This window comes from Mesoplodon densirostris, chromosome 11, assembly GCF_025265405.1.
Source record: "Mesoplodon densirostris isolate mMesDen1 chromosome 11, mMesDen1 primary haplotype, whole genome shotgun sequence".
Lineage (NCBI taxonomy): Eukaryota > Metazoa > Chordata > Mammalia > Artiodactyla > Ziphiidae > Mesoplodon > Mesoplodon densirostris.
The window spans coordinates 28,714,655-28,738,016 of NC_082671.1; the positions used below are offsets into that span (position 1 = coordinate 28,714,655).

General features: G+C 38.4%; 1 protein-coding gene across 3 annotated transcripts in view; it reads left to right on the top strand.

Moving 5' to 3' along the window:
* Positions 1-23,362, top strand: part of FGD4 (FYVE, RhoGEF and PH domain containing 4) — a 200,660-nt gene that overhangs the window by 95,075 nt on the left and 82,223 nt on the right. For 2 of the 3 annotated variants that reach the window (XM_060112403.1, XM_060112404.1), the window contains exon 1: positions 17,940-18,061. The exons of the other annotated variant lie outside the window; for it this stretch is intronic. In XM_060112403.1, coding sequence (XP_059968386.1) covers positions 18,034-18,061 — 28 coding nt within the window. In that variant the 5' untranslated portion in view covers positions 17,940-18,033. Of the gene's footprint in view, positions 1-17,939; positions 18,062-23,362 lie in introns of those variants that run through there. 3 annotated transcript variants of the gene reach the window in all.

A 23,362-nucleotide genomic window follows, 5' to 3' on the forward strand; every position in this document is an offset into this window, starting at 1 on the left:
AGTGAAAGCCAAATTAACACAGGATTCTTCTGAGTTCACAGTGTAACTTGGAAAAACTAATGTTTATGCAAAATGTCTAAATATATTCAAGCAGGAAATTAGTTCTATATATTTCAGTAATAAAATACTGGTGAATGTTGAGGCAAGAAATGTGTCTACAACCAGTAACTTGATTTTAATAAATAATGTGCTGTTAATGCCAAATTAGTATATGATGTAATAATTAAAAGTGTCAAAATCAAAACCTAAACTCTCTCAGAAACCAGAAGAAAAATAACAATGGTAATCAGGAAAAAAAGCCCTTTGAAAAGTTATAGGGTGTGGAACTAATTTCCCTATCTAGAGCTGGGGTTAATATCGTTAGCATTTTCTTTCTTTTTTTTTTTTAAATTTATTTATTTATTTATTTATGGCTGTGTTGGGTCTTCGTTTCTGTGCGAGGGCTTTCTCCAGTTGTGGCAAGTGGGGGCCACTCTTCATTGCGGTGCACGGGCCTCTCACTATTGCGGTCTCTCTTGTTGCGGAGCACAGGCTCCAAACGCGCAGGCTCAGTAGTTGTGGCTCACGGGCCTAGTTGCTCCGCGGCATGTGGGATCTTCCCAGACCAGGGCTCGAACCTGTGTCCCCTGCATTGGCAGGCAGATTCTCAACCACTGCGCCACCAGGGAAACCCCGTTAGCATTTTCTATTTACACTTCATTTGCAAGATCTTTTAGACACCATCCTGGTTAATAGTGATTATGGTGAAACTGACAAAGGTTATCTATTCTAAACATGTATGCTTGCTTACATTGATGCATACCATAAACTGCGAAATGTGTAAATTATAAAGTGATCTTTTAACATGAACTCTTACATTTAAAATATAATAAAGTTTATTTTAATAGAATAAAATCTCTCACTTCAAATTCCAGGGTAGTTATTAAATAATTTATATATAAATGATAAGAGTAAAAATTCTTTTCTAATAGACTGTTTTGGGCATACCAAAATTTTAATTCATTATTTAAATGAAGAAAAGAATGGGAAACTTAGCACTTTGGTTTGAGATGGTAATTTATCTAATGAATACGTATCTATGACATAATATTGGGAATATTACTACATAATACTGTAGTAGGCCTGGAAATTACCATAATTTCAGGTCTAGTATGTTTTTAGTGAGTACCCCAAAAAGTGCTTAAGTGTGTAGTAAAGCTTCTTTATTAACTCATTCAGATTAGCAAATAAACAAATATTGTGGGGCCTCTTTCTACTTTGAACTGACCTTGTCTTGGGGGAAGGACTAAAGTTATAAAGTTAATTTATTAAACTATTAGGTTGCTTCTAATTTTCTCCTTTTCTAAATGATGTTATGCATTCATCTTTTCTTTTTATATATATAGTTTCTTTCTTATTTTTTTAAATAGTCTTTATTGGAGTATAATTGCTTCACAGTACTGTGGTAGTTTCTGTTGTACAACAAAGTGAATCAGCCATATGCATACATATACCCCCATATCCCCTCCCTCTTGAGTCTCCCTCCCACCCTCCCTATCCCACCTCTTTAGGTTATCGCAAAGCATATGCATTCATCTTTATGTGTATACTTTGTTTAGGATAGCTTGCCCAAAGTGGCAGAGCTAGGTGATGTGCAGTTTTCTAGCATTTGATATGCATTACTGTTTTGCCTCCTCAATGCCCGTTTCATTTTACCTGCCACTGGGTGTGCTTGAGGTGACGGTTTCCTTACGATTGGATCTTATAATTCAATTGCATTTATTCTAATCCAGGGCTAAAAAATTGTATTCTTTGAAATTTTTTTTTTTTTTTGCGGTACGCGGGCCTCTCACTGCCGAGGCCCCTCCCGCCACGGAGCACAGGCTCCAGACGCGAAGGCCCAGCGGCCATGGCTCACGGGCCCAGCCGCTCCGCGGCATGCGGGATCCTCCCGGACTGGGGCACGAACCCGTGTCCCCTGCACCGGCAGGCGGACTCCCAACCACTGGGCCACCAGGGAAGCCCTATTTGAATTTTTTTCTTTTTATTATGGTGATGACATTCTTTTTCAAATATTTCTTTACCAATATTATTCGCAGTTACTTTTAGATGAAAATATAATCATGGAATTTTCTTAATTTTTCATTATCATAATATCCTTAGAATCAAACCATAGGGTTAGGTGGTCTTCATATTACCTAGACTGATCTAGAGAATATGATTAAAATTTTGGAAGAATTCAACTTAAAATTGTTCTGGAGATTTTTTGTTTTCAAATTACTTTCATGTATTTACTTTTAACTTTACTATAATGCATTTACTGTTTGTGCTGCCTACTTTCTAAAGTCATAATTTTAACATTGGTACAGTACATTTATGTCAATGTTATGACTTATCTTAATTTCAGGAATAACCTGAAGATTGAAGGGTTCTTAGATGAAAGATCCTGTGAAAAACTACCTAGGAATATAAATACTACTTGTCTTCCAGAAGTTTCCTTCTCCAGAGCAATTGTCTATAAAGGGTTATGTGCCCCCGTGGTACAAAAAAATTAACCATTGCAGTGTGGGAAGCAGATCCTAGAACTTGGAACATTTTGCCTAAGGAGTTTAAAAAAAACACTTTAACATTCCAAATATGTATAGGCTTACTCTTGCACTTTCATTCAGTCCATGTGTCAAATACACCTAGTGTTTCAGGTACAGGTGAGGAATTCTGAGGGAAAAGTGGGGGGTGAGCAGTGACAGGTTCATCTGTCTTCTTTCTGCCGTGACATTTTAGGCATTGCTGGTTAAATAGACTGAGATTACATTATCTTAGATGGTGGAATTCTGGCAATTAGTAATAAGTGACTTAGTAATAAGTGACCATAAACATCTTTTGTACCACCCAGAGATTTGCGAGTTATAGATGACATAGTGCTTAAATGAGTTGTCAGACCAAAGACAGTGTATCTTCTTTTTTTTAACAGAAACCACAAATGATCCCCATTTACTAGCCTTTCATGTGAAGAGAAGTAGACACAGTACATATTTAGCAGGTTCTTACCCAACAGATATATTTGACAAAAATAAACACAACCTATCTTTTTCAGGTATCTTTTTCAGGTAAAGGTGACATTTGAATCAGTGAGAAAGTAACTGCATTCAGCAGAGGGAAAGTGCTCTGTGGACAGAGCATTTTTTAAATGATTGTTTGGAAATGTTTCCATTACTGTGTCATTTTACCACCAAAATTGATATGTGTATCTTTTCCTTTTTAAAGTTGAAAAAACAGAAACAAAAAAGCAAACTAATTTCTGTGCACACATACAAACTTAAATACATGATTTTCTTATTTTAATTTTTATTGGCGTATAGTTGATTTACAATGTGTTAGTTTCAGGTGTACAGCAAAGTGAATCAGTTATACATATACATATATCCACTCTTTTTTTTTTTTTTTAAGATTCTTTTCCCATATAGGCCATTACAGAGTATTGAGTAGAGTTCCCTGTGCTATTACAGCAGGTTCTTACTAGTTATTTATTTTATATATAGTAGTGTGTATTAAATATAGATCTTTTTAACCTTGTTTTAAGATTTTGGAAATAGTTTTAGTAGATTTTAGACCATATTTTCAAAATTAAGAAATGTAACACCTTTCAAGACATCTGGGAAGGTGGAAGTTTATTAGAGGAATTTCAAGGAAAACCTTTGCATAATTGGTAGATAGGATTGAAAAATGTATAACATGATTTAGTAAGTGCAGCTGATGATGTACTTCTTCCCTTTAGAACAGTGAATCTTTCTCAGCTGGGGCAATCATTAAAACCATGTATGGAAGTAAATTGACTTAGATCCACTCTTTCAAATGTCTGTATCATGAAATATTTAACCAAGACATTTTAAAAAAGCAAAGCAGATTGAATCTTACTGTTTTCTCAAAAACAGTATTTTATCTTTACCTCATCCTATTTTAGTTTCTATTTTTGTGTTTTACAGTATTCATTTTAGTGCCGTCATACTTGTATTTAACTTATATACATTCACGCGTGTGTGTATGCATACATACATATTTGGGAGTGCAGTGCCCAGATTCCATACTGAGAGGACATGCCATCAAAAAGTTTGGAGAGGGGCTTCCCTGGTGGCGCAGTGGTTGAGAGTTCACCTGCCGATGCAGGGGACACGAGTTCGTACCCCGGTCCGGGAAGATCCCACATGCCGCGGAGCGGCTGGGCCCGTGAGCCATGGCTGCTGAGCCTGCGCGTCCAGAGCCTGTGCTCCGCAACAGGAGAGGCCACAACAGTGAGAGGCCCACGTACCGCAAAAACAAAAAAGCAAAAAGTTTGGAGATAATTGTTCTAAAAGATCTTTTCTGACCCTCCTCTATGCACCTGTAACAGTAACAGGGTGCCAGGCAAACTTGTCAATCACCATTTTACTTGTCTGCTCTCTCTTTGACTTCTTAGAAGAGACCATAAATGGGTAAAACAATTTTAGAAGGGATCTCAAATTGTTGGCTCAAAGTTTTCTTTGACTCACACAAGGGTTTTTTTTTGTTTTAAAATTTAAAATAAAAAAATCATTCTCTATTTGCCAAATAACTAATTCATACTGTTTTAAACCTGTATGCTTACCCATTTGAGTTATCTGCCTAGATGCTAAATACATTTGTCTTTGTTACCTTGTGTAGAGAATAAAAATATGCCATACCTCATAGACAGTGAGCTGTTGACCAATATAAGGTAATTTATCTTGAGTTCTACTAGTGAGTAATGCTCAAACTAAAGTATTGTGTCTAAAAGACTATATGGGGACTTCCCTGGTGGCACAGTGGTTAAGAATCCACCTGCCAGTGCAGGGGACATGGGTTCGAGCCCTGGTCCGGGAAGATCCCACATGCCACGGAGCAACTAAGCCTGTGCACCACAACTACTGAGCCTGTGCTCTAGGGCCCGCAAACCACAACTATTGAGCCCACGTGCCACAACTACTGTAGCCTGTGCGCCTACAGCCCGTGCTCAGCAACAAGAGAAGCCAACGCAATGAGAAGCCAGTGCACTGCAACAAAGAGTAGCCCCTGCTCGCCGCAACTAGAGAAAGCCAGCACGTATCAACAAAGACCCAACACAGCCAAAAAAAAGAGACTATATGGATAAATCCTTAGTGTAATATTGAAAATCTGTTTCAGCATTATTTATAAAGTTCACAATATATAGATTGCTAGGATAATAATTTGAAAACTTGAAACAAGTACATTTATAATTTATCAAGTACCAGTTCGTCAGTTAAGACCCATATGATGGAAATGGGCTTTAAGAAAAATTTTTTAATTAAAAAAAATTAGTTCCCTTTTTATCCTTGATATTCTTTCCTACCACAAAGACAGTAATTTAGAAAAGTTATCTAAAAGCTTATTGAAATCTAGATCAGCTAATATTCTTTCTATCTTTCTTTGGAATTTTCTTTATTTCTGTAATATTGTACTTCTGAGATTGCATCAAAAATGAAACTGCATGTTTAATTGTGCCATATTATCTGTGGGATAAGAGGGAAGAAATAAGTAGGATGATTTGCAAAAATGGGATGGTGCTGGTTATATTTAGAGTTATATTTATCTTTTCTTTCCATTCTGAGTTTGTCCTTTACGAATATTTGGGCCAACACCAAAGGCCTAAGCAGCTGCTCTTAACACCAGTAAGCTGTGCATTAGGGTCTTGGGGAAAGGAAGACAGTACTTAAAAGAAATCTGGATAAGGCAGCTGATCAAAAAAAGAGAAATGAAAGCTCTCCCTTTTTTCTCCCAAGTTAGTAGCAAGTAACTGGCTGTACTTTATTTACCCTTTATCTGACCTGGCAAGGGCAAAGCCTAAGTTTTATTTTCTTAAAGCCTCAGAGGAGCCTTTTCTGGAAGCTGCATGGCTATTTCAAAGTTCCTGTGGAAATTTATGAAAAGAAAACATTTTTCTTGACTTCCTTCTCAAAACCCATTATTGATAGAGGAAACATGGTTTGAGAACATATTTTGAAAGCAAGGTGGCAAGAGATGAGACTAGAAAGGTAAGCAAGGGACAGTGCCTTCAGGCCTTAGAAGGAGTTTGGATTTCATTCTCAACGCCGTAAGCAGCCATTGAGGGTATCAGCCAGCGAGTGAGGAACAGCTCTGCACGCCACTATGAAGTTTGCGAATCTGCTACAGAGTTCCTCACTTCAGAGCCCGAAATAAGGTCTTTTCCCTCTCTCTGCTGCCTAATGAAATATTACTTATCCCTCAAGATAAAGTTCACACTTCCCTTCTCCAGTGAAAGAGGTAGTTTGAGAGAGGTTGGTACTGGAAGTAGATGTTTTAGAATCTTCTGCGAAGTAGAGGAGTTGCAACCCTTGAGTGAATTGGTTGTCCAGGGTAGATACTGAAGAAAGGAAAGCACGCAAAGGGACAGTACAAGCAGTAGAGAGTCTATGATAGGGAATTCATAAGCATGAACACATAGATTGAGGCACAGCATATATGTATATGTAAAATACACGTAACATAAAATTTACCATTTGAGCCATTTTTAGGTGTACAGTTCTCTGGCATCAGTGCATTCACATTGTTTTACCACCATCACCACTATTCATCTCTAGAATTCTTTTGTTATTCCCAACTGAAATTCTAAACCCATTTAATAGTTGCAATCGTATTTTGTTTGCAATACATGGCAACCACAGTGCTAGAACCCTATAGGTGGACATTGTCATGGTAGGTATAGATGAAAGAGATGCACGTAAAGGACACTAAACTGCTAGAGAGAGCATTTGTAAAGAGTGACTGTTGTGAGATGGGTGAGGCAGAAGGATAGGGAGGGATTGAACAAAGAAGAGAAATGAACCCCTGTTACGTGCCCAGCATGATACTAAGTGCTTTGTGTACGTTCTTTAATGAAGCTAATGTGAGAGCTAAGAATGGTTTCATTCAAGAATTTAAAGTAGGAAAGGTAGAAATCTAGCTGGTGGCAACATGGGAAATCTCGGAATTAACTACTTGATGAAGTGATGTGACTTACTTAACAGGAAATACATAGCTCATCCAGTCTAGGGTAGTTGCTTGGTATTCAAGTGGAATCCAAAGAAGTTCTATAAAAATAATAATGATCGGGCTTCCCTGGTGGCGCAGTGGTTGAGAGTCCGCCTGCCGATGCAGGGGACATGGGTTCGTGCCCCGGTCCGGGAAGATCCCACGTGCCATGGAGCGGCTAGGCCCGTGAGCCATTGCCACTGAGCCTGCATGTCTGGAGCCTGTGCTCTGCAACGGGAGAGGCCACAACAGTGAGAGGCCTGCGTACTGCAAAAAAAATAAATTAAAAAATAAGAATATAATGATCATAATTAAAGAAGAAACACCGTATTTATCAATTAACTTTGTTTCTGCTTTGAATTTAGGTAATATCAATGAACTAGGATTAGTACAAAAGCAAAATAAGATAAAAAGTATGCCTTTATTTTAAAGAGTGGACCACAATGGGGGGAAATGCTGAAATATCACCAACCTAAAAGTGTGTTTACTGCTGAGCTATGTATGTGAACAGCTGAAATGAGTGGTGTGATGCAGGAAATCCTTACAGATAAGGTCAGACAAACTATAAGTTGGGGTGAGGATCAATTCCATAATTTAAGTTAAGAAGGAGTGGTTTTATTCTCTAGGATTAAATATTTTTAACTAGAAGAGAATTATTAAGGTGAGATGACACTTCAGATATAAGGTTTCTTCTCCTAAACTGCATACCTAAAATATACAAACTCTCCCGATCCACATGTCATTAAGAACATGTATAGCTTCTCATCATGGGCTTCCAAAGTAGAAGAGTAATAGAATTGAGTTAAAACCCAGAATGGGCAACAGTTTAATCTAGGATTGTGTTGTCATCCATATGGAAACCCTGGTTTGGGGTCACTGTCTACTTTAACGGTACTGTGTGGTTGGGACTTTAACTGAACATTTAACCAAAGAATTAATATAAAACATTAACATATATTAAGCTTTAACATTTAACATATGTTAAATTAAAAAAAATTTTTTTAAAGAATATTGATTCAGGGATAATAGGCTTGCTTTGAAGATCTGTATAAAAATAGTTTGGAACGAAATATTCAAGAAACAGGATTTAGGGACTTCCCTGCTGGTCCAGTGGTTAAGATTCCATGCTTCCAATGCAGGGGGCACAGGTTCGATCCCTGGTTGGGGAAGTAAGATCCCACATGCTGCATGGTGTGGCCAAAAATTAAAAAAAAAAAAAAAGAAACACGACTTACCTGGCATGTATTCAAGAACTTACAGGCCTTACTTCATTAAGACTCACAGACATACAAAATGGAAATTATACATCATTTGATTGGATTTTTAAATTAAAATGTGGCTTTTTAAAGCCACTGAGGAAATCAGTTTAATACCAAATTGTTTGATTTTATTAGATTATTATTAGAATACTAAAGTGTGCAAAATGGGTTAAGATTCAGATTTCATTCTATGAAAATGGAGATTGCCCCCCAGTTAAATATCATTGGAGAATCAGTCTGAGGATTTTACTCCTTAGGTGTGATAACTGAAAGTCAGAAGGACTTCAATTGTGTTTTCCTACTCCTCGTTCTGTTTGAATATTCACTTGGTATAATTGTCCTGTTATTATACTGCCAAAATATATTTATTAGTAAATAATTATTTAAGCCAACTTTGCCATTAGTATCAATACATGGAAGTTTTAATTATATGATAGATGATGTGCTAGGTACCTTTAAATAAAAATGCTGGGCAGGGACTTCCCTGGTGGTCCAGTGGTTAAGACTCCATACTTCCACTGCAGGGGGCATGGGTTTGACCCCTGGTCAGGGAACTAAGATCCCACATGCCACGTGGCTTGGCCAAAAAAAAATAATAATAATAAAGCTGGGGCAGACCAACTCAGTCTCTCCCCACCCCTTAGCATTAAAAATTAATAAATTTTAATTCAGGAAGCACAGGTTACATGGTGAAATTTTTGTTTTAGATAATTTCCTTTAGAAATGGTAAGCTATTGAAAATAATGCAGGTAGCCTTTAATAAAAAGTAAAACTAAGTTTAATATAATGAAAAAGCAGGTGGTTATGAAATACCAATGGAACGTTTGGCAGAACTTTCTATGTTCCTTACTCACTCAACACAATTTGTAAAGAAATAATCTCTCTACAAGGAGGAGAAGCCTAACAGCAGGGAAAGAGCCCATTAAGTCTTCAGTGCACAGGGTATTTTGTGAATAACTGAGTTGGTTAGCATGGATTTTAGGTATTTTTCAGGACTGATGTCTATGACAAATGATCTGATTAACTAAATTATCTAAACATTAATTTGAAAGATGCTTTTAAATACACTATCATAAACTTCATTGTCCACAAATAGACTTTGTGTGGGGAGCTAATTAAGTCACTTTTCAATTTTTCAATATTTTTTAAAAATCACAGGAAACAGATACAATGAACCAGTGATTATCTCTACTATTGATTACAAGAAAGGCGATAGTTGTACCAAAAATCATTATTTTTTTAAAATTAAGGGATAGAGTAAAATTCACCCTCTTGAGGGTATAATTCTGAGTTTTGACAATGCATACAGTTATATAACCACCACAGCAATGCAGATAAGAAACAGTCCCATTACCTTTGAAAATTCTGTCATACCCTTTTGTAATCAGTCAGTTCTTCCAGCTCCCTGCCCTGCAACCTGGGATCTATTTTCTGTCCCTGTGTGCTTGCCTTTTCCAGAATGTCATATGGAATCTTATATATGTAGCCTTTTACGTTGGCTGCCTTCTAATGCACATGCAAGTGTCCTTAGTTCATTTCTTGAGTGTTATGCCATTGTATGGATTTACCACAGTTTGCTTATCCATTCACTGATTGAAAGTCATTTGGGTATTTTCTAGCTTTTGATAACTATGAATAAAGCCTCTGTAAACATTCATGTACAGCTTTTTGTGTGAATGTAAGTATTCACTTCACTTGGGTAAGTACTTAGGAGTGTCATTGCTGGGTCATATGGAAGTGCTTGTTTAACTTTATAAGAAAGTGCCATGGCTCCTATTGGGTAGCTTAAATTAAGTCACAAGTTTGTGGTAGATTCCAAATATAATTTCAGATTATCCACAGTGAACAATCAGAGTCAATGATATTTTATTTCTCACTTTAATTATCACTTCTTAGCTGCAAATCATATTTTGGTTTTCACTATATAGATTCAAATGTAGATTCCATTATATCTTAATTTATTGTGCAAAAGAGAATTGAATTTCTTAAAGGTTATCATTTTACTTGTGTTACTGGCCAAGATTTTTAACATCTTAAACCTAGTTTTCTCTTGTACAAAATGGTAATTATTATTGCTTATCTTACCTGTATCATTTATTCCTTTTGTAGGAAAGTGTTCTCTTCTGTAATATAGTGATAAATTATTACCTCACAGTGAGGATTTAAAGAAATGCTGCATGGAAAGTGCTTACCAGAGCACCTGGCACAAAGTAAACATTAGCTATAAAAAAAAAGAGGGGGGGCGTCCCTTGGTGCAGGAGCTCTTCTTGCCCTGCCCTAGACGGTGCCCCTGGGGCATCCAGGTCATCCCTCAGGTGCCTGAGGCTGAGCAGTGGCATCGTTTCCTGTTCCCAGTGAGCCCCTCAGATCCCCACTGTGGTGGTACGTCCAGTGAGCAGCTTTCTTAGGGGTCAAGACGCCATGTGGCTGACAGGGTCCTGGTGCTCCAGCTGAGTGTCCGGCCTGAGCCTCAGGTGGGAGAGCCAAGTTCAGGACTTTGGACCACCAGAGACCTCCTGGCCCCACGTAATATCAATTGGTGAGAGCTCTCGCAGAGATCTCCATCTCAACGCTAAGACCCAGTGCCACTCAATGACCAGCAAGCTCCAGTGCTGGACACCCCATGCCAAACAACTAGCAAGACAGGAACACAGCCCCACCCATTAGCATAGAGGCTGCCTAAAATCATACTAAGTTCCCAAAACATGGCACAGCATGCGATCCTGCCCACCAGAAAGACAAGATCCAGCCTTATCCACAGGTACCAGTCCCCTTCCCCAGGAAGCCTACACAACCCTGTGAACCAACCTTATCCGCTGGGGGCAGACACCAAAAGGAACAGGAACTACGAACCTGAAGACTGTGAAAAGAAGACCCCAAACACAGTAAGTTAAGAAAAATGAGAAGGCAGAGAAATATGCAGCAGATGAAGGAACAAGGTAAAAACTCACCAGACCAAACAAATGAAGAGGAAATAGTCAGTCTGCCTGAAAAAGAATTCAGAGTAATGATAGTAAAGATCATCCAAAATCTTGGAAATAGAATGGAGGAAATACAAGAAATGTTTAACAAGGACCTAGGAGAACTAAAGAGCAAACAAACAATGATGAACAACACAATAAATGAAATTAAAAAACTCTCTAGAAGGAATCAGTAGCAGAATAACTGAGGCAGAAGAACGGAGAAGTGACCTGGAAGATAAAATAGTGCAAATAACTACTGCAGAGCAGAATAAAGAAAAAAGAATGAAAAGAATTGAGGACAGTCTCAGAGACCTCTGGGACAACATTAAATGCACCAACGTTCGAATTATAGGGGTCCCAGAAGAAGAAGAGAAAAAGAAAGGGACTGAGAAAATATTTGAAGACATTATAGTTGAAAACTTCCCTAATATGGGAAAGGAAATAGTCAAGTCCAGGAAGCACAGAGAGTCCCATACAGGATAAATCCAAGGAGAAACATGCCAAGACACATATTAATCAAACTATCAAAAATTAAAAACAAAGAAATTAAAAGCAGCAAGGGAAAAGCAACAAATAACATACAAGGGAATCCCCATAAGGTTAACAGCTGATCTTTCAGTAGAAACTCTGCAAGCCACATGGGAGTGGCAGGACATATTTAAAGTAATGAAAGGGAAAAACCTACAACCAAGATTACTCTACCCAGCAAGGATCTCATTCAGATTCAACAGAGAAATTAAAACCTTTACAGACAAGCAAAATCTAAGAGAATTCAGCACCACCAAACCAGCTTTACAACAAATGCTAAAGGAACTTCTCTAGGCAGGAAACACAAGAGAAGGAAAAGACCTACAACAACAAACCCAAAACAATTAAGAAAATGGTAATAGGAACATACATATCGATAATTACCTTAAATGTAAATGGATTAAATGCTCCAACCAAAAGACATAGACTGGCTAAATGAATACGAAAACAAGACATATATATGCTGTCTACAAGAGACCCACTTCAGACCTAGCGACACATACAGACTGAAAGTGAGGGGATGGAAACATATTCCATGCAAATGGAAACCAAAAGAAAGCTGGAGTAGCAATTCTTATATCAGGCAAAATAGACTTTAAAATAAAGACTATTACAAGAGACAAAGAAGGACACTACATAATGATTAAGGGATCAATCCAAGAAGAAGATACGACAATTGTAAATATTTATGCATCCAACATAGGAGCACCTCAATACATAAGGCAAATTGCTAATAGCCAGAAAAGAGGAAATCGACAGTAACACAGTAATAGTAGGGGATTTAACACCCCAATTTCACCGGTGCACAGATTATCCAAAATGAAAATAATTAAGGAAACACAAGCTTTAAATTATACATTAAACAAGATGAACTTAATTGATGTGTATAGGTCATTCCATCCAAAAGCAACAAAATACACTTTCCTCTCAAGTGCTCATGAAACATTCTCCCGGATAGATCATATCTTGGGTCACAAATGAAGCCTTGGTAAATTTAAGAAAATTGAAAATCATATCAAGTATCTTTCCCGACCACAATGCTATGAGACTAGATGTCAATTACAGGAAGAAAACTGTAAAAAATTCAAACACATGGAGGCTAAATACTATGCTACTAAGTAACCAAGAGATCACTGAAGAAATAAAAGAGGAAATCAAAAAATACCTAGAAACAAATGACAATGAAAAAGAATCTCAAATAAACAACCTAACCTTACACCTAAAGCAATTAGAAAAAGAAGAATGAAAAACTCCCAAAGTTAGCAGAAGGAAAGAAATCATAAAGATCAGATCAGAAATAAATGAAAAAGCAATGCAGGAAATGATAGCAAAGATCAATAAAACTAAAAGCTGGTTCTTTGAGAAGATAAACAAAAGTGATAAACCATTAGCCAGACTCATCAAAAAAAAAAAAAAGAAGACTCAAATCAACAGAATTAGAAATGGAAAAGGAGAAGTAACAACTGAGACTGCAAAAATACAAAGGATCATGAGAGATTACTAAAAGCAACTATGTGACAATAAAATGGACAACCTGGAAGAAATGGACAAATTCTTAGAAAAGCACAACCTACCAAGACTGAACCAGGAAGAAATAGAAAATAGAAACAGACCAATCACAAGCACTGAAATAGAAACTGTGATAAAAAATCTTCCAACAAACAAAAGTCCAGGACCAGATGGCTTCACAGGCTAATTCTATCAAACTTTTTGAGAAGTGCTAACACCTAGCGTTCTCAAACTCTTCCAAAACATACCAGAGGGAGGAACACTCCCAAACTCATTCTACGAGGCCACTATCACCCTGATATGAAAACCAGACAAAGATGTTACAAAAAAAGAAAACTACAGGCCCATATCACTGATGAACACAGATGCAAAAATCCTCAACAAAATACTAGCAAACAGAATCCAACAGCACATTAAAAGGATCATGTGGGGTTTATCCCAGGAATGCAAGGATTCTTCAATATACAAAGACCAATTGATGTGATACACTACATTAACAAATTGAAGGATAAAAACAATATGATAATCTCATAGATGCAGAAAAAGCTTTTTACACTCATTTATGATAAAAACCCTCCAGAAACTAGGCATAGAGGGAACTTACCTCAACATAATAAAGGCCATGTATGACAAACCCACAGCCAACATCATTCTCAATGGTGAAAAAATGAAACCATTTCCACTAAGATCAGGTACAAGACAAAGTTGCCCACTGTCCCCACTATTATTGCAACATAGTTTTGGAAGTATTAGCCACAGCAGTCAGAGAAGAAAAGGAAATAAAAGGAATCCAAATCGGAAAAGAAGAAAAACTGTCACTGTTTGCAGATGATATGATACTATATAGAGAGAATCCTAAAGATGCTACCAGAAAACTACTAGAACTAATCAATAAATTTGGTAAAGTAGCAGGATACAAAATTAATGCACAGAAATCTCTTGCATTCCTATACACTAATGATGAAAAATCTGAAAGAGAAATTAAGGACACACTCCCATTTACCATTGCAACAAAAAGAATAAAATGCCTAGGAATAAACCTACCTAAGGACACAAAAGACCTGTATGCAGAAAACTGTAAGACACTGATGAAAGAAATTAAAGATGATACAAACAGATGGAGAGATATACCATGTTCTTCAATTGGAATAATAAACATTGTGAAAATGACTCTACTACCCAAAGCAATCTACAGATTCAATGCAATCCCTATCAAACTACCAATGTCATTTTTCACAGAAGCAGAACAAAAAATTTCACAATTTGTATGGAAACAAAAGACCCCAAATAGCCAAAGCAATCTTGAGAAAGAAAAACAGACCTGGAGGAATCAGGCTCCCTGACTTCAGACTATACTACAAAACTACAGTAATCAAGACAGTTTGGTACTGGCACCAAAACAGAAATATGGATCAGTGGAACAGGGTAGAAACCCCAGAGATAAACCCACACACATATGGTCACCTTATCTTTGATAAAGAAGGCAAGAATATACAATGGAGAAGAGACAGCCTCTTCAATAAGTGGTGCTGGGAAGACTGGACAGCTACATGTAAAAGAATGAAATTAGAACACTCCCTAACACTGTATACTAAAATTTTTTTTTTTTTTTTTTTTTTTTTTGCGGTACGTGGGCCTCTCACTATTGTGGCCTCTCCCATTGCGGAGCACAGGCTCCGGACGCGCAGGCCCAGCGGCCATGGCTCACGGGCCCAGCCGCTCCGCGGCATATGGGATCCTCCCAGACTGGGGCACGAACCCGTATCCCCTGCATCGGCAGGCGGACTCTCAACCACTGCGCCACCACTAAAATAAACTCAAATGGATTAAGGACCTAAATGTAAGGCGAGACACTATAAAACTCTTAGAGGAAAACATAGGGAAAACACTCTACGACATGAATCACAGCAAGATCCTTTTTCACCCACCTCCTAGAGAAATGGAAATAAAAACAAAAATATACAAATGGGTCCTAATGAAACTTCAAAGCTTTTGCACAGCAAAGGCAACCATAAACAAGGTAAAAAGACAACCCTCAGAATGGCAGAAAATATTTGCAAATGAAGCAACTGACAAAGGATTAATCTCCAAAATATACAAGCGGCTCAAGCAGCTCAATATCAAAAGAATGAAAAACCCAGTCCATAAATGGGCAGATGACTTAAATAGACATTTCTCCAAAGAAGATATACAGATTGCCAACAAACACATGAAAGGATGTTCAACATCACTAATCGCTAGAGAAATGAAAATCAAAACTATGAGGTGTGACATCACACCGGTCAGAATGGCTGTCATCAAAAAATCTACAAACAATAAATGCTGGAGAGGGTGTGGAGAAAAGGGAACCCTCTTGCACTGTTGTTGGGAATGTAAATTGATACAGGCACTATGGAGAACAGTATGAAGGTTCTTTAAAATACTAAAAATAGAACTACCATATGACACAGCAATCCCACTACTGGGCATATACCCTGAGAAAACCATCATTCAAAAAGAGACATGTACCACAGTGTTCATTGCAGCACTATTTACAATAGCCAGGACATGGAAGCAGCCTAAGTATCCAACGACAGATGAATGGATAAAGAAGATGTGGCACATATATGCAATGGAATATTACTCAGCCATAAAAAGAAACAAAATTGAGTTATTTGTATTGAGGTGGATGGACCTAGAGTCTGTCATACAGAGTGAAGTAAGTCAGAAAGAGAAAAACAAATACCGTATGCTAACCCATGTATATGGAATCTTAAAAAAAAAATAAAAGGTTCTGAAGAACCTAGGGGCAGGACAGGAATAAAGACGCAGATGTAGGGAATGGACTTGAGGACATGGAGAGGGGCAAGGGTAAGCTGGGAAGAAGTGAGAGAGTGGCATGGACATATATACACTACCAAATGTAAAATAGATAACTAGTGGGAAGCAGCCGCATAGCACAGGGAGATCAGCTGGGTGCTTTGTGACCACCTAGAGGGGTGGGATATGGAGGGTGGGAGGGAGACGCAAGGAGGGGGGATATGGGGATATATGTTTTCGTATAGCTGATTCACTTTGTTATACGGCAGCAACTAAGACAACAATGTTAAGCAATTATACTCCAATAAAGATGTTAAAAAAAAAAAAAGAAAAGGTATTTCTTTGGAAACCTAACCTGAGATTATAATTTAAACATTGCTATCAAAATTCAGGAAGCACTGAATTGGTGCATTTTTATGACAGGGAAACATTCTACTTTTTATGGTACTGAAATTTGCCAAGGCTAAGTGGTCTTTGGAATCAAATTTAAATAGTTTTCCTGTCACAGTGGATTTTAAACACCGGTGGAGTTCCTGACGGACATAAAGGACAATTCAGGTTTCTTCTCTTCCTTTTCTACATGTTCTAATTGTCTATTCTTTTTAGATTAAGACCTATTCATACCTAGTATGCAAATTTATCTTATTAAGAATTAAATTGGGGCTTCCCTGGTGGCGCAGTGGTTGAGAGTCCGCCTGCCGATGCAGGGGACACGGGTTCGTGCCCCGGTCTGAGAAGATCCCACATGCTGCGCAGTGGCTGGGCCCGTGAGCCGTGGCCGTTGAGCCTGTGTGTCCGGAGCCTGTGCTCCGCAACGGGAGAGGCCACAACAGTGAGAGGCCCACATACCGCAAAAAAAAAAAAAAAGGATTAAGTTGATAAGTCCATTTCCTGATATGCAGAGGGATGTTACTGTGTCTTACCTGAATGTATAATACATAGTCCCCCATACTGTATCTTGAGTGTTGCCCCCCTGCCCTGACATTAAGCAATTCCTAAGCAGGTGCAAGTGAGCCAGAGCTTCAGGCCACCAGTGAGTGTCAAGTCTCTGCCCCCGTGGTTCTCTATGTATATGGTCCCTGCAGTGCAGTCCCAGACCAGCAGTGTCCGCGTCACCTGGGAGCTTGTTAGAAGTGCAGGTTCTGGGGTTGTACCACAGATTGGTTGAATTTAACTCCTGGGATGGGACCAGGCAGTGTGTGTTTTAAAATGCCATCCAGATGATCTGGTATGTGAGAACCACTGCATCTGGACACACCGAGGAGGGGTTTGGAGAGGCTACTTTCAACTGAGCGTGATGTCTGTAGCCCATTACTTCGTTGTGATTGTAAACAATGCTCCGAAATAACATAAAACTTGACTTCCTTAGGAAATTTATGAGTAGTATTTATTCACTCTGCACTAAGATCAATGAACTATGCTAAAATGGAAAGTATTAAGTGTCACAAAAAGCATTTGAGATCATTTAAAATGACGTTTTAACATCTTAAGCCTGTGAATCCTGAATCTGTAACCTCTTTGGTCCAGAGCATGGACCCAGTTCAAGTGGAAACAAACTGTTTTCATGTTGGCTTTTTTAGAGCATTACTAATCGTTAAGGAATTAGTCAGTTTATAAACTGTCCTATTCCCAAATGTATTTCTAGTGCATTTGTTGCTTCCATGGGCCTCCGTTGTTGTTTATTTTCTCTCCATCCTCATAAAGTTGGTCTCATGAAAAGCACTGCAGCAGCCCTCCTCTGGGGAGGTGTGGCATATTATGCATGAGGTTGTCTTTGAGCAGTTAAGGTCTAAGAAGGCCCTGAAGTAAGCAGTGCACCATCAGAGCTCCCGGCTAACCTGTGGGTCTCCAAGCTGTGAGAGGCTTTAGAGCCAGGAGTGAGATATTATCACATAAACTTTTAAAGAGTAAAGCCAAATATTTTCTTATCAAACCAAAGTAGACTAATTATCAGTATGTGTGAAATCATGTCCACTGATCAAGGTAAGTAGTTTCATTTTCTGGTGTATCTTTCTCGTTTTTGTTTTGTTTTTTTCACCCGGTTTCTGTGGGTCAATTTATAACAGCATGCCGAGGGACATGAAAGTTGCAGAGTTTGGTTTTAAGTTAAGAATAAGGTTCACATTATTTTTCAACTTTAATGTTAAAGTATGTACTGCATTCATGGTTTCTGCCTCTTCCAGGAGGCTGCTTCTGGGTTTAGCGAAATACAAATTTAATAGTTCTGTTTCTCTGACTCATTCTTACTAACATTAGAAGTTTGAAAAGTTAGTCACTGACGGGAGAATACAGACAAAGAAAGCAAAAGTTTTTTCTTCCATTTCTGGTGTGAACAAAGCTAAGAAATGTTTACCACTAATCCTTTTCTATTATTACTGCGTGGAATACTGTTCTGTTCAAGCAAACACACACACACATCCCCACCATCCCAGTCTTCTTGTTTCAGCAAAGTTCAGAAGAGTGAATATTACTTGTTTTTCAGTATAAGATAACATCATAGAGACAGGCATGGATTTTTTGTTGTTGTTGTTAGTGGTATTAAGACACCGTTTTTTTCCTCCAATATTCTAGAGAGTATATTAATGAGAAGTTGATTCTTTCAAAGAGGCATGAAATACTGTGTGGTAGAAATGTAATCATGTGACAGGAAATTTCTGCTAAAAATATTTTTTAAAGCTGAAATGGGTTCATTTTGTGATGCTATTTTCCCATTGTTTGTGCATGGATATTAACCTTCCTGGAGAATGTCTACCCTGCTGTCTACACCGTTAATTAAATAAAATGAACTGATCCTTAGAACAGGCAAGTCTTCATAGTTACCAAGATTCTCTTCCTTGTGGTGTCACTGTTTCCTTCTTTTTGCCTGGGGGGCAGCGGAGGGGGTGACGGGAGTTGCACTGAGCTTGGAAGCCCAGGGGCGGGGCCCGTCACAATACTGCAGCTGGGAAGCTGAGGCTCCTTCCCGCAGCTAGGCAGCCTTGACTGGCTCTGTTCCCAGGTTCCAGTAGTTGCTAGAGATTGAGTAGCCCAGCCCATGTCTGCCTTGGCTCCCTCCATTATCCAGGAAAAAACCTCAGTTTCTTTGCAGGGGTTCTAAGTTCAAGGTTTGTGTGATCTCCCCAAGGTTTGTGTGTTGTGTGGTTTACCATCACACTCTAAATATGAAACTTTTTTAAAAAGCTGCAAAAGGGATGAACTCACTCTCCGTTAGTGAGTTCTTTCTTTCCCTAGAACAACTTCCGTCCCTTCTCATTCCACCTTTAAATAGTTAGGGATGATTGGAGAGAAGTAGTATTCCTTCCTGAAAGGCAGCCTCAAATGGAGAGAGAAGGGCTACTCGAATTTTCTGCTCTAATGGACAACTCCCTATAGTGAGTGGCCACTACAATAATGTAGGCTTTAGAAGTTCCTTTTACGGTTTTTAAACTGAAAAGACAGTAATGTAGCACTTCTTGCCCACACTACTGGGTTAGTTTATTGCTATTAAGTTGTCCAAGAAAATTTGTAAATATGTGCATTTAGTGTACATGTTATTTGTAAACATTTTCTCTTTTTATGACTTGAAGAAACTTTCCTTTTTAAAACTTATGCTTGGGGCTTCCCTGGTGGCGCAGTGGTTGAGAGTCCGCCTGCCAATGCAGGGGACACGGGTTCGTGCCCCGGTCTGGGAAGATCCCACATGCCGTGGAGCGGCTGAGCCCATGAGCCATGGCCGCTGGGCCTGCGCGTCCGGAGCCTGTGCTCCGCAATGGGAGAGGCCACAACAGCTAGAAGCCCGCATACTGAAAAAACAAACAAACAAACAAACAAAAACTTATGCTTGTAGACAAACTCACATAAAAATTGAAGAGAAAAATGGAATGTGAGGAATGACTCAATGGGAAGTATTCTTCAGTCTTTGCAGGGATGATAACATGGTCTTCATTTGATATTCATCCAAACTATAGGTAAATTAAGTTGTAGTTCAAGATTAAGATTTAAACTTGAACAGTTTTCCTTAGACACTGGAATATACCATTCATTCAAAAAATAAAAAGGCCTTTTCCTAGGTGCTTATAGGCTTATCCATCCCTACCACCTTTCTGATCTACCCTCTGGTAGTCATCTTTACTCTCTGTGCTATTTCTTATATATAAAATAGGAAGCTAATTTTTATTGGTCTGAAATACATTTTTAAAGGTCTTTACCCTCATTTAAGTGTGTTCTCAAACTTATTTCCTCCCACAGTCCCTGTTAAGCCCTGTTTAGATCAGATCCTTCTAAGGGTTTTTCCTCTACTAATTGACCCAGGGTCTATAGTTGGTCGGTCATATATTGAAGCAGACCGAAGGAAAGTGCCTCTGAGAAGAAAAATAATGTTAGTCATGGAAGCTGGTCATTCTACATAATGGTTATATTAAAACTTGGCCTGGAGAAAACCTCTTTCTCCTCTTAAAAAAACCACTAAGCCATTGGAGCCTGGTCGTCTCCATGTCATAATGTAGCAACAGTTATTTCTTGCGCTCCGACTAAAAACCTTAGTCTTCCTGAATCTTTTTTCTCTTACCAGTCTGCCAATCCAATCTGTCAATCAGTCCTGCTTTGAAAGATATCAAACTAACCATGTCTTAATGCCTCCATTGCTACTACCCTGGTTCAGTTCACACTCAACTTCTCCTTGGATTATTCCAGTACCTTCCTATCCACCTTTGGCCTCTTGAAGTCTGTTCTCCACCCAGCAGCCTGAGTGCTCCTTTAAAAATGGAAAACAGAAATTGTCTCTCCTCTGTTCAGAACCTTTCAGTGGATTCCCATCTCTCTCAGAGGAAAAGCCTGTGTCCTCTCAGTGACGTGCAAGGCCCTGCCTGTCCTGATGCCAGCCTCTACTCTGTTAACTCTCTGACCTCAATGTGTTCCCTGCTCATTCTGATCTGTCCATGAAGTCTGAGAGGCCAAGTTGATCCCAATTATAAAGAACTGAGACAAAGTTTTGGGGGTGGGCTGGGCATGGGTAATGAAAATGCAGCCTGTGGAGGGCTCCATAATTGGTTTTGTATTACGGGGTTCTGTTGAGAGAGGAAGTAGATGGGAGACGTTTCGGAGTGGGACACCAAGAAATTTGGGGAATAGTTTGCATGGAGAAAATTGTGGCACGATGAAGAGAAAACATTTAAGATATTTTGTTCTGGTCTAAGGGTATACTTCCTTCCTTTTTTGTTTTTCTTTTTTTTCCCTCCTGTGTTTAAGACATTTAATTCTTTGAGACTCTCCTGTTATGAGGATGATAGGAAAAGAAAGGACGCAGAATAAAATGTAACAATCTAGAAATGTTTCCTCTTTAACAGTTCTTGTAAAACTTGATTTGAAAGGGTAGGAAACCAGTAAAAGCAGTGACTGCATGACAGATGTCGTAGTATTAGTATAGGTACAAAATGCGTGTTTGGAGAACAGAAAAAGAGGAGCAACTGACTGTTTATTTGACTCAAGGAAATTTCCTCAAAAAGGTGACATTGGAACTAGATTAATGTGTTTAAAGATACCCTATTGAGCTAAGGGAACCAACATATGCAAAAACATACAGGCATGAAAAGAGTATAATGTGTTACAGGAACCGCAAAGATCAGAATGTGGCTAGAGCATTAGGGGTGCATGGCTGTGAGAAGATAGATATGAAGCATTTACAGGCTTATGTCTGATGGTAAAGGGTCCTGTATGGAAATTAGAGTTTTTCCTACGGATCTTGCAGTCCCATTAAAGGATTTTAAGCAAGGGAGTAATAAGATTGGTTTCAGTGAATAAAACAAACTTTTTCTTTGTAGGAGCAGTCATGTTAGACATAACTAAACATGAGTTATATAATGCAGTTTTAAAAGTCAGAATTAGAAAAATGGTTATATTTGATAAATTGAATTATTTTTCTTCCTAATTTCCTTCCTCTGTCAGCCAAAAAATATATATAGGAAATAAACGATAAGCTAGATCAGTATTTGCTTTTTAAGTTTTGCATGACTTGAAACAATCCCCTACACTGTTAGAAGCTAAACACAAATGCTATTGTGCTCCTGGTCTAGAAATGTAGCCAGGAGAAAAATATGAGGCCTGCTGGTCTGATTACACAGCAGCGAGTAAGGAGAGCAAATATCTATGTAAGCTGTTAAATATTAAATTTTAGTAAAATGAGATTTATATTAATGTTTGTCTTAAAAGAGTATCAAAATAAAAAGGAGAGTTGGGATAGATTAGAGATTGTCACCAAGCCCTTTTTCTAAAACCACCTACCTTGTCAGATTTTTTAAAAACTACCAATAATCAAGGTCTGCATCTACCTGTGACCTGTGCCTAAGCAATGAGACTAGAGCAGTAAAAATTTCTCTAATTTATGAGGAACTTAAGTAACTTTCTCATGGTCATAAAGTAAATAAATAACCATGTCAAAATTTTGACCTTTCAACCTCTAGTTTTCCTAATCCACCCTGTTTTCTCCTGGGGCGGGGGGGGGGGGGAATGCACTTCCCAGATAAACATAGCCTTCCTTCCCAGGCCTGGCTGATCCCGGCCTTGGACTACAGTGATAGGATTGGTGCATTTGAAATAGCAGTTCAGGTTGAAGGACTGGCTGGCCCTAAGGAGATTTTCCTACTTGGTAGAGTTCATTTTATCCATTACTACCATGAAGCCAAATTAGGTTTGAAAAATGAATGAACAGTGTCAATAACTGCAAAACAAAGTGGGCTGAGAAGCATAAGTCAGCCAGTAATTTTAAGTAGGCAACGTGAAGTAGGCAGGAGCTCATAGAACTTAAGTTTATAGAGAGCGTTAAGCTAGAATGTTTTGGCCATTGGGAACCAGGTTTAGAGAAATCAAGTTCAGAAAAATAAACCAGAAAAGCAGATACAAAATTAGTGAAAATCGAGCTAGGTCAGGAAGGATTTGCTTATGAAAAGGGTGTATTTTTCCCTTTGTGAAGAGAAATAGTAGTCCATTCTTGGTTGCTGTGATTGACATTATGAAAAACAATTCTATTTGGTTTTAACAACATCCTTGTCAAACCTTATGAAACATTTTGGCCAGTTTGATTTTCTTCTTCTCTCTGGACCTGCAGATAAATTTACTGTGAATAAATGGAAAATAGTTTGGCAGTGGGTAAAAGGAAGAGGAAAAGCCAAGATTCTGGTTAATTTATAAACCAGACATCTTGAATAAATGAGTTGGCTATAGCTGTTAGGAGAAAAACTAACTTTTGCCCTTCAAGTTCATTTCTTACATCTGTTTTTATTTCTTTCGGAGTTTATAAAGTCAATAAAC